A 12,586-nucleotide genomic window follows, 5' to 3' on the forward strand; every position below is an offset into this window, starting at 1 on the left:
ATCTAAGCATCTGAGCTAGACCCGTCATGCTTCACAGAGCTTTATGATTAGTCTGATCAAGTATGCAAGAGAACGCTTAAAATCACAAATCCTCGGGCTTCCCTGGTGGCACAGTGGTTGAGAGTCCGCCTGCCGATGCAGGGGACACGGGTTCGTGCCCTGGTCCAGGAAGATCCCCCATGCCGCGGAGCGACTGTGCCGGTGAGCCATGGCCGCTGAGCCTGCACATCCAGAGCCTGTGCTCCCGCAATGGGAGTGGCCACAACAGTGAGAGGCCTGCATACCACAAAACAAACAAACAAAAAAAACCACACAAATCCTCACATCAACGAAGAACCACAAAGAAGAGAGAATAACCACCACTGATACATGATAAATAACTAAATCCTGATAGGAAACCACAAGTGATTTCTCCCTCTAAATAAAACACCTCAGAGCATTTGTTATAAACCTAAGCCAGAGACAGTTTATTCGGCACGTAACATTAGAGATCTATTCAAAGGGTCCATCACAAAACAATTTGCTGACATTTATAAAATGGGCTAATCAATTTGAAGTCAAACCGCATTGCCTGCAATTCCAACTCTCTCCTGGTGACAAAGCGTATAATCATTTATTAAAACCTACATCTGCTCTGCAGAAGGCTCACTACAACAAAGCAGAGTGGCCTGCCGGAAGCAGACGACCTACTCTGGTTAAAACCACTTCCAAAACTGTCTTAACAGCAGGAGAATCAAACCACAGCCATGTTCTTTAGCTCAGGAAGAAATACCTAGTACTATCAACTTAACCAAAAGTCTAAGAACACCAACTAAATTACAAAATGACAAATGGCAATTGGGTCTCAACTTCTGTTTGGGAGGTGAAGGTCAGTTAACACAAAATTAAGCTCTTGAGTAATCCTCAAAGGTCAACTACCAATAAAAGGGAAAAGTAATTGGAAGTCTGATCTAGTTAATAAGTGTAGTTTGTAACCAATCAACCTCTACATATTATTAAAGTGAGAAGATTTAAGAAGGTAACCCCATCAATCAAACCATCAAGAATAACTGAGGAGGTAATACAAATACAACCATTTAAGGAAAGATGAGACAAAATCAGATTAAAAGTGGCATAGGACAGGGAGTGAGGGTGATACAGGTTCTGTGTGGCCTGAAAAATATAAAAGCTTCAAAGAGAATGCAAATCTTAAGAGCAGACTTAAAAGATGTGTGTGGTTTAGATATGCAGATAAAATAAGCATAAGCAGAGGGAACAAAGGGAGAAAGGACTAGAAGGACCATGAAGAAATCAGTCTAGAGCCCTTCTTATTGGCATAGGAAGCTAGTATAGTTAGTTAAGAGAGTAGCAGGATGGGGCTTCCCTGGTGGCGCAGTGGTTGAGAGTCCGCCTGCCAATGCAGGGGACACAGGTTCATGCCCCGGTCCGAGAAGATCCCACATGCCGCAGAGCGGCTGGGCCCGTGAGCCATGGCCGCTGGGCCTGCGTGTCCGGAGCCTGTGCTCCGCGATGGGAGAGGCCACGGCAGTGAGAGGCCCACGTACCGCAAAAAAAAAAAAAAAAAAAAAAAAAAAAAAGAGAGTAACAGGATGTAACCACTTTTCAGGAATAGTACAGATGGAATTTGTGCCAAGACGGTTGCATTAGACAAGTAAACCTCTAAGAGCTCTTCCACCCTAATATTCTAGACTTCTATAAGATGCATATTTGAGAACTAGGAGATAATGATTTCTCCTAGGCTGTGTGTATAAAAGAGCCAAAAGGTCCCTGGGAAAGCTGTTCCAATACAGTGTCACTCATGTGGTTCATCTCTTTTATTCTGGTACTATCAGAGGAGAATTCAGACCCACAATGACATATAATTTTACCTCTGTGAGGCAGGTACAGAATTTCCTTCTTCAGAAGTTTCTTCAACAAACAGCCCTTGAGAAGACTGCAAAGAAATATGTAACATCCTAAATATATGGGCACAGATGAACTGGTTTCTCTTCCTTTTAAAAAAAAATTTAATTGTTCAACATTATCACTCAGCAATTAGTAATAAGAATAAAACATTTTACAAAAGTCAGTGAGTTTAAATAAAAAGAACATATCCTGTGGAGTCAGAACACTGGAAATCATGGGTGAATCAGCTGTTAACTTTGTAATCTTGGGTAAGTCACATCTGAATCTGCTTCCTCATCTTAAAATAGTATTAACAATTGCCTCACAGAGTGTTATTTTAAGAATTAAACAAGATAATATATATGATGCACTGTGTAAAATGCAAGACATATAAATATTAATTGGTGAGTCAAATGAATTATGATTTCAGAAAAGCAATTATGAAGCTTTTGTTGTGGAAGGAAGAGATATAGAGAAAAGTTCAGTTCTCAGTGGAAAGAAGTCTCTCTTGCACAACCAAGCCATAACATAGGCTATCCAAAAGAAAGGGCTATAGATTCCTTTTGCTAAAAATCTGCCACTATGGTTTTAATATGTGGCCACAAAGATATCTTTTAAGAAACGTAACAAATAGGGACTGGCTAAGAAAAAAAATTATTTTCTTTGATTAACAGTAGAGTTGGGGGCTTCCCTGGTGGTGCAGTGGTTGAGAGTCCGCCTGCCGATGTAGGGGACATGGGTTCGTGCCCCGGTCCGGGAAGATCCCACATGCCGCGGAGCGGCTAGGCCCGTGAGCCATGGCCTCTGAGCCTGCGCGTCCGGACCCTGTGCTCCGCAACGGGAGAGGCCACAACAGTGAGAGGCCCGTGTACCGCAAAAAAAAAAAAAAAAAAAGTAGAGTTGGTGCAAATGTTAACTCATTAAATGTAGGTGCACAGCAGAGTGTGGAAAAAGTAGCTACTGCTGCCTTACGGGTACTTCTGAGGAAGTGCCTGGGCTATGAGGCTTATTCCAATAGATGTAAAGCTACTGGCTGAAATTTTCAGGGTCTCCTAATAGGATATAAATAACCTAAATGAGTTAGGCACCTCTATACCACTCAGGTAAATGATGAAATATACTAAAAACAGGAATAGCCTAGATGAGCCTTCAGTCAAAGGGAAGATAAAGCTGTACAATGACTGGGAATGTAGTCATTATGAAAAATGAGGGCTGAACAAAACTGTCAAAAGGACTAAAATACAACAGAAACAAATACTTCACCTGACTGTGTGAACTCAGTGGTGACAAAACAGTTTTATTTCTATCTCAAAAAAAAAGGTAAATACTGACACCTGGTGTCCGTTTAACAGAATTTTACCTTGTTAGAATGACTAGCCAACTAAGCCTTTGGCTTCAGAAGCAAACAAGGTACTGATTAATAAGTTATGAGGTACCTCCACCTCTACCTCAGGGTAAACATATCTCTTCCTTTTTCCCAGTGTAATTTTTTAAAAAAATTATTGTACACCTATTATGTGCCAGGCCTATGCTAATCCCTTTACATGTATTATCTCCTTTAACCTTCACAAGAACCTTCTGAGATAGAAGCTATTAAATTATTTTAGAAATGAGGAAAGTGAAACTTTGACAGGTTAAATAATCTTCCCCAAATCACAGAGCTGTTCAAAGTGGAGCCTGGACCTTTCTGACTCCAAAATCCATGCTCTAACCACTACAGTTATGTTGTTTAGTCAAATAATTTTCTTCCTAACCATTTGAACATTGAATCCCAAGACTGTCTTCATTTCAATAAATCATTTTTAATTCCTAAACTTATACCTCAATGGCAGTAATCTAAACACGGGTAAAGTAAGGTTCTTCCAGAATATGAAAATAACAGAGCAAAACAAGCAGACAAAATTTGATTAGAATATCCACGTCTAATCAAGGTGAACAGAGAAGCATGACAGGAATGTAACTTTCACTAAGGAAGCTGTGGCCTAATCAAGACATTGCACTCTGCCTGAACAAATAATATGTTAATGGAAAGGGGTAGTTAGCAACAAATCTAAAAAGGAAAAATCCAAAGACACAGAATCAAGCAGTGTCTTCAACACCATGGTCTGGAAGTGAAAGTTAACAGACACATCATCTGATCACCACAGAAATGTCCTCTGCTGCAGGCACTAGTAGCTTATCAGGTCTTTCCAAAGACTAGTTGAATCACCCCTTAAAACTTCCATTTTCTGATTATTATTTGAGCCTTCCAGATTCCTTCATCCTAGAAAAAGGTATGATGGTGGGCTTGAGTATTCTGGTGAATGAGAATGTCTCTCTTCCATAATAAATTAACAAACTGACATTTGGTACACATACCAGCTTGAAATTTGGTTAATCAAAGTCAGTTCTCACATTCCCACAGAATCTGGTCATTTCCAAGAAAGAAATCCCAGTACCTGGACTGAAAAATTAAGGATCAGACCCTAAACAGTAGGGACCACATCAATATACTAACCCTCCTCTCCCTGCTGTACAGCCATCAAGATGACCTCCGCATCTTCATTAACAACTTCCCTATAATTGCAGTGATGCCAGAAACCAGTTATCATCTGATCCAAACTGTTCAGTCTATGTCAAGTTTTTATAACCTAAGCAATTTGCCCCAGGGTGAATGTTTCTCTGAGTCCCTATTTCTGGGACTCTCTTGCTATCTCTATCAACCAAGGAGTCTCAAATGTGGGCAGTTCCAGCAAAGCCATAATCAATAGAAAATGTTTAACAAACACATAAATTCTTTCTACCCACAGTTCCTGAAAGCAAAAGACCAAGATAAGACAAGAAATTACAATTTCAAGACTTTCATTATTTGCCTATAAAATTAGTTAAGTTGATTTCTCTTTGTTTTGTTTTTTTAAAGACGCTATTCTACATCGGCAAGGCTGCAGTGAACTAGGCATTCCCATACATTGCTGGAAGGGAAGAGTGTACAAATTTGAACAATCTTTCTTAAAAGCAATTTAGCAGTAAATAGCAGGTCTTTTTTTTTTATGTTCCTAACTCTTTAACCCAGCATTTTTCTGGCTCCCTATCTCTAAAGACACTAATCTTAAATAAATAAAAGTTTTACTTAGAAAGATGTTTATGACAACTGAAATACCCAGCAATAGGAAAATGATTTAAATATTACCATAAACTTATAAGCCAAAATATTATAGTAATTAAAAATGAGATCTATAAATAATTTTAACATCACAAGAAAGTTTACAAAATGCTTACTTAAAAATATAAAAATACAGTAATATGATATAAACCATACAAAAAAATAGGCATAGAAAAAAAGATGAAGGAATACATCACTGGATGGTAGGACTGTGGATACTTTCAACTTTGTTCTTTACACTTTTTTGCATTTTTCAATAGTTCTAAGTGATTTCTAAAAATAATGTTAATGACTAAACTGAATATTTACTAGGTTGTCTACCTGGTCTCCTTTTACTGAGGACTGTTCCTCACCCCTCGCACTGCAGGATAGCAGTGGGCTCACAGCCATTTGTACAATTTGGAACATACCCACTTTGGGCCACAGACAACTGGGCTGGGGATGGCTACTAACTCTAAATGGGCCATAAGTCATTTCCTAGAAGTTTGAAGTTGGAACTGGGAAAGAATAAATCTCCTGTAACCTGTATTTAACCTTTGGGAACTGTAGGATCAATATCTTCCACCTACCACGTGAAACACAGACGCAAAGGAAGCCAGTTTGCAGGGAGGAAAATGAAGCAGACACAATATAACTACGAGATACAGATGAATTTTCCAGACCTAGTCCCTTATCCAGGCTTGGTTTACCATTCTGTTTTAGAATTTATGAGGCACCCTATTTCCTTATGATGAAGTCCTCTTTTTAATTAAGCTAGCTTGATTTAGTTTGTTATAGCCAAACAATACCAATTAATAATACCATGTGTAGTATTTGGTGGCCTGTTCATGAAATTAGAGAACTTCAACCTAATAAGGCCAGCCACTAGGTTCTAACCACTTCCAGCCTATTCTAAAGGCACTGCTTTCAAACCTCAGAACCTGACACAAGTCTATGCTCTAGAACTCTGGCCCCTGGGATCTTTCAAGCTAATGACTTGAATTACAGTAAATCATTAAGTGTTCATTCTGTGGAGTTACTTTATTCTTTTAAGAGGAAGTATCGGGCTTCCCTGGTGGCGCAGTGGTTGAGAGTCCGCCTGCCGATGCAGGGGACATGGGTTCGTGCCCGATCCAGGAAGATCCCACATGCTGTGAAGTGGCTAGGCCCGTGAGCCATGGCTGCTGAGCCTGCACGTCCGGAGCCTGTGCTCCGAAACGGGAGAGGCCACAACAGTGAGAGGCCCGCATACCACAAAAAAAAAAAAGAGGAAGTATCTCTGAATCACAATGAATAAACAAAATGTTATCATAAGCATAACCTAACTTTCCTTTGGAAAAGAGGCAAGTCACTAGAAGAACTGTTAAGAAAAATGCTTTCTCCTCCCACATAGCTATGTTTCTAGAATGTGAATGAAAAAGGTTGTTAGGGAAGAATAATTCCCATACATATTCTCAATGAATAACCTTCTGGTCCCTTAGAGAAAACTACCATTTACTGAGTGGCTATAAGGATTATACTAGACATTTACATAATTCACTTTAATCATTAAAACTACTGAAAGATATGAATTAATACTCCCATTTTACAGATGTTTACAGATGTTTTTAAACTGAGATTCAGAGGCTAAATGGCTTTCTCAAAGGCAGAGTCACTAAAACACTAAAGTCAAAATTCAAACTCCAAATCCATGCTCTCTACACAATGCTATGAAATTTCTCATAGCTACCATATCTTGAACCCTTATCATAAAAGAGACAGAACAGGATATTAGCAAAACAAAACCAAAGACTCAAGAGTCCAAAAACAGAAACAGTGACAAAAAATAGTAAAGTAATAAAACAGAATACTCTTGAAAATTAGTTTATAAAGAATTCATAATTATATGATTGTTTTTATAATATTTAGAGAAAAAATAGAAAAGGTAGAATATAAGCTTACTCTATTACATATACAACCTATATATCTATATAATATTATCTAGATATCTCAGAAAAAGACTTAAAAGGCAACCTAAATGTCCCCAAACAGGGAATTGTTTTCAGTAAATTACTGAAAATCACCACAAGCAAAATCAGAAATACACCATTATGTGAGGGAAAAAATAAACTGGAAAACTATCTGCATTTCCTATCACAAAGGACCACTTCCCCTAATACATAAAGGGTGCCTACAAACCACTAAGAAAAAGACTATGGTAAAAGAAAAATGCCCATAAGATCCAAACAGACAGAAAAGGAAATACAAATGGGTCTCAACTACACAGGAGAAAAGTGCAAATTAAGACTGCATTGTGGGACTTCCCTGATGGAGCAGTGGTTAAGAATCCGCCTGCCAATGCAGGGAACATGGGTTCGATCCCTCTGGGAAGATCCCACATGCCACGGAGCAACTAAGCCCATGCACCGCAACTACTGAGCCTGCACTCTAGAGCCCACAAGCCACAACTACTGAGCCTGCACGCCACAACTACTGAAGCTCACGTGCTCTAGGGCCCACGTGCCACAACTACTGAGCCCATGTGCCTAGAGCCTGTGCTCCGCAATGAGAAGCCACAGCAGTGAGAAGCCCATGCACAACAAAGAGTAGCCCCCACTCGCTACAACTAGAGAAAGCCCATGCACAGCAATGAAGACCCAACACAGCCAAAAAGAAAAGACTGCGATGCTATGTTTCATCTCTGACTGGCAGTACAGTCCTGATAATACTGTACTGGTATGGGTATGGGGAAGCTGGTACTCATACAACCTCTACAGAAGGCAATTTAGGAACAGCTAGCAAAATTGTAAATATATATATACTTTGATCCACCAATTATATCAAAAAGAAGTTATCCTACAAAATATCCCATGTAGATGGAACATCTTCTGCACAAGAGTAATAATCCTCTTCCAATTAAAAAAAAAAAAAAAGTGATAATCACTGCAGTAGTGTTTGTAACTATTATTTTGGAAACGACCTAAATGTCCACCAATAGGGACACTAGATAAATTCATCCATACATGACATATTACACAGTCCCCTCACCCCCACCCAAAAAGAAGAAAATTTTTAGGTACTGTTATAGAATGATCTCATAGAGATAGTAAATGAAAAAAGCAATGTGCAGAATAATGTGGAATATGCTATCAGCTGTGTAAAAAGTGAGGAAAAGAATATGTATACACATTTGCTTGTACTACATGAAATATCTTGGAAGGATACACTAGAAACTAGTAATAAATGTTGACTCCAGGGAGGGAACTGGTTGGCTGGGGATGGGGATAGGAGACAAACTTTTTATTTATATCTTTTTGAATTCTGAGCCAGTTGAACATTATTACCTATTCAAAAACTTAACTTTTTAGAAATACATATTTTAAAACAAAAAATAAATTTATGATATATCCATCTGATAGAATAATGTTTTCAAGTATACATAATAGGAAAAGATCAAAGATAAGCTATTAAATAGGGGAAAGGAACAAAGTTTACACAGAAGAGTCTTCATTTTGTTGAAAAATTAAAAAGAAAGAAGTATTTTTATATGCACAGAAATAATGATGATTGCCTCTTAGTGCTGGGATTATGGGCAATTTTTTCTTCTTTACACTCTTCTGTACTTTCCTAATTTTCCACAGTGAGCATATACTGCTTTAAAAATCAGGGGGGCAAAAACACAAAAAGAACAGATAGCTAAAATAATCCTTTCTTTAATCATCCTTAATTATAGCATCACTGACCCTTACCTGACCATGACTGGTTGTTGGTTCTTCCTCCAACAAAAGTTTCTCTTTCAAGCTTTTAATTGGGCTTTCTTGGAAATCCTTGGTTTTTGAGTGCCAGACAGATGCCCTAGACTCCTGCCTCTCCTCTTTGTCTTCATCTCCCATATCTTCTGAGATGCGTTCATTTTTTTCACTAGCCTGATCTCCTTGGCCACATTCATTCTGGATCAGAGAAGGAGGTCTAGGTAACACTGGTTCCCCAAACCCTTTTTTTTTTAAGAGCTGCCTCTGAGCCATTTTCAGGCTCTTTTGATAAACCTCCAACTGGCAGAGAATGACCTTGGTATATTGGTTAGGGTCTACTCCAGCAGGGCAGAATGGAATACCCCAGAAGTAGTGCACAGTGCCCCCAATGTCCTGGAGACCTTTGGCATCTGCTGGGGTAGGCAGACAGTGCCTAGATGTGTCCCCCCTACCCTGGGCAGCTTTGTGAAAAGCACAACCCTTCCCAGTACTTTCCTGTGGCTTCCCACACTGTGTGCGCTCAGCCAAGTGGCCAGTACATCTGTCAAAACATTTAACGTTCTCATTCTCAAACACTGGCTGGCTTGACTGGTCCCAGCTTCCTGAGCTGCCAGAGACCGGCTCCTCTTCAGTGTTTTCAGTGCGGTCCCAAGGCTCCTCTCTTTCCTCAGACTCGTTTCCCTGACTGATATGTGAGCCTTTAAACAGTGATGGAGGTACCAGCTGCCATATGCCTGTAGGTATTTGAGAAAAAGTAGGGCTAAGGACAAACCATTTTTTATTAAGAGGGCTTGGTAAGTTATCAAGAATTACATAAAGTGGGTAAAAAAAGGCTCTTCTTTGGGTTTAACCAAAAGTTGGCTTTTCCTTGGAGATAAAAGTATGCTGGATATTAGTGAGATCTCAACTACTTTCTGATTTAACCTCTTTAATACCGCCAAAGGGATTCTGGACATTTCTGTATATCTACTCTCAGCATGATATCCCTGTGATATGGTTATACTTGATGAGAAGGAGCCAGAACAGGGAGACATGCCTTCAGTGGTCCCAGAGTCTGTGGTTTTCTCTTGGTGGGACTGTGAAGATGGTCCAGTGGCCAGAGGTCGAGATCTGGTAGCAGAAGCATCAGAAGGCCGGCAACTCTGAAACAAGTGATCCCACACCAGACCAGGTTTATTATTAAGATAGCTATACAGGAAGGGTCACAGGAAAGGACAAGAAGGGGAGTCCACCGTCCCTAAGAGATTCTCCTCTCCAAAACACAGATGCTCAATTCAAATGAATTCCACAACATGTACTGCATGCCTACTATGTGCAAAGTGCTATACTAGAACACTATACTAAACCTTTTTCTAATATAGAGAGGTGAATGGCATAAAGGATGGCTCACGACCTGCCACTGGCAAATATCTTTCACATTTAAAATAATTTCAATTACACATACTCAAATCACAGTTAAATATTATTTGAAAAATTTTAAGACTGCTCATTTTTTCTCTCCATAACCCACCTCTGGTTCTCATTCCCTTTGCTCTCCCCACAAAACAGGGGAGTTTTATCTTATCTTGCTTATCTTGCTCCCTTTTGGTTTCTTGACACTCAATAACTCTTTTCAGAAGCTGCCAACTACTACGGTTCTCTTAAGCCATGGACTGAAAATCTGTGAGGTGGAAAACTTTCATACAGAATTAACAAAACACTTCAAATTGAGTTCATCAACAATTCAACACAGACTTAAAAATTATTATGGGAAATATCTGTTACTTGAAAACCGTATGAACTACTATAACTAGCTCCTAATGCAGCCATAACACTGCAGAAATAAAAAACTATTGCTGATGAATCCTCACAAACTTTTTCCACATAGCATATTTACATTCAGGCTTTCAGCAATGGCTTTCCTCAAGAGCTCCTCTTCTTCCTCCTCCTGGCTGTTCACCTCCCTAGCTTCCTGTTCACTCATTTTGACAGCCAGAGCAAACTGTTCTTCTTCTGTCATTTCTGTAAGAAGATCGGGAAAAGAGAGAGAGGGACACCACAAACATTGAATCAGAACGTAGACAAGAAAAAGAATTATTAAACTTTTCAAGCAGAGACACTACAGACCATTTAGTACAATTTTCTAATTTTACAAATGAGGAAAGCCCCAAAAGGTAAGGTGCTGGCAAAGATCAGTGGCAGCAGTTACAAGAATCCAGGGTTAACTAGACTGTGAACTCCTACGAAGGCAGAGTTTCTGCCTATTTTTGTTCACTGTTGTTATCTCCAGCACAAGAAAAGAGTACCTGGCACCTGGTAGATATTCAATAAATATCTGGTGAATGAATAAATAAGAGGAACTAACTCCCACTCCAGGGCTTTTTGCTACATATCACTTTATGCATATTTGCTTCAAGCTCAACATTTAACTAGAATAATTTTACTCTTCAGAATCTTCTGATTTACCCAGTAGAAAAGAACATTTCTAATGACCAGAATTTCACCTCCAAACACCACGTCCCATTAAAAGCAACTGGGTTACCTCGGAGAGAAATAGTTGATTCCAAGTCTGCAGCATGAAATGTAGAAGATTAACTAGAATATCTATCATATCTGTGAGCAATGAATCTATCCGATATAACTAGGGTCATATCAAAAGAACTTACGAGCCAACTTAAAAAGGTTCTCACTGGCTAAAAATGGGACCACTGGAACATCAATAAGGATAATGAATGCAATGAATTAAAACACACTAAATATGTCTAAATCTATGAGTTCATAATAGTACTTAAAAAAAACACAACTAACTGGTCACTGTTGAAGAATATTAGTGAATCAACTATTCTGAAAACTGGTAAATAAAAGGATAGAGAATCAAGCTTTTGTTCTACTCTTCCAACACAAGCTATACTACTGGGTAACCAACCAGATGAAGAAAGTTTCTCTTTAAAGAATTATTCCAGCTAATACACAGAAATGACAAAATTAGAATATTGCCATTTTAGAGTCTGTCATACAGAGTGAAGTAAGCCAGAAAGAGAAAAACATATATCGTATATTAACATATATATGTGCAATCTAGAAAAACAGTACAGATAAACCTATTTGCAGGGCAGGAAAAGAGATGTAGATGTAGAGAACGGACATGTGGACATGGCGGGTAGGAGACAGTGGGATGAACTGAGAGATTAGGTTTGACATAAATGCACTACCATGTGTAAAATACACAGCTAGTGGGAACCTGCTGTATAGCACAGGGAGCTCAGCTCGGTGCTCTGTGACAACCTAGATGAGTGGGGGTGGGGGTGGGATGGAGGTCCAAGGGGGAGGGGATATACATATACATATAGCTGATTCACTTCACTGTACAGCAGAAACTAACACAACATTATAAAGCAATTTTACTCCAATATAAAAAAAATAAGAATATTGCCATTTTGTATATTCCCTATGGAGAGGATTTTGGCAATGTCTAACAAACTACATATATGAAACAGCAATCCCAATTCTAGCAATTTACTCTAATGATATATTTCCAATTTTTTAAAAAAGTAAATATGCACTATATTTTTCACTGCAACACTGTTTGAATTTGCAAAACACCAGAGTCCACATAATGACTACAATAGGACATTGCTTGAATAAACTCTGGTATACATACATAAAACTGTAAAGAAGAATAAGGACGGTATCTATAGTCTGGGAACAGAATGATTTCAAAGACACGGTATTAAGTTAAAAAAAAAAAACACAAGAGTATACAGTATGCTACTTTTTGCAAAGACTGACACAGGAAGGAAAAATTAGAAACTAATGCAAGTGGTTATATATAGGTAATTGGGCAAAAAGTGGAAGGGGTAGGGAGGGAGTG

General features: G+C 38.9%; 1 protein-coding gene across 2 annotated transcripts in view; it reads right to left on the reverse strand.

Annotated features, from left to right (window-relative positions):
- Positions 1-12,586, reverse strand: part of UIMC1 (ubiquitin interaction motif containing 1) — a 179,318-nt gene that overhangs the window by 52,475 nt on the left and 114,257 nt on the right. For both annotated transcript variants that reach the window (XM_007463080.1, XM_007463079.1), the window contains 4 exons: positions 10,613-10,737; positions 9,773-9,878; positions 8,734-9,470; positions 1,869-1,933 (listed from right to left, as the gene is read on the reverse strand). In XM_007463080.1, coding sequence (XP_007463142.1) covers positions 1,869-1,933; positions 8,734-9,470; positions 9,773-9,878; positions 10,613-10,737 — 1,033 coding nt within the window. The remainder of the gene's footprint in view (positions 1-1,868; positions 1,934-8,733; positions 9,471-9,772; positions 9,879-10,612; positions 10,738-12,586) is intronic.

This window comes from Lipotes vexillifer, unplaced genomic scaffold (genome assembly GCF_000442215.2).
Source record: "Lipotes vexillifer unplaced genomic scaffold, Lipotes_vexillifer_v1.1 scaffold514, whole genome shotgun sequence".
Lineage (NCBI taxonomy): Eukaryota > Metazoa > Chordata > Mammalia > Artiodactyla > Lipotidae > Lipotes > Lipotes vexillifer.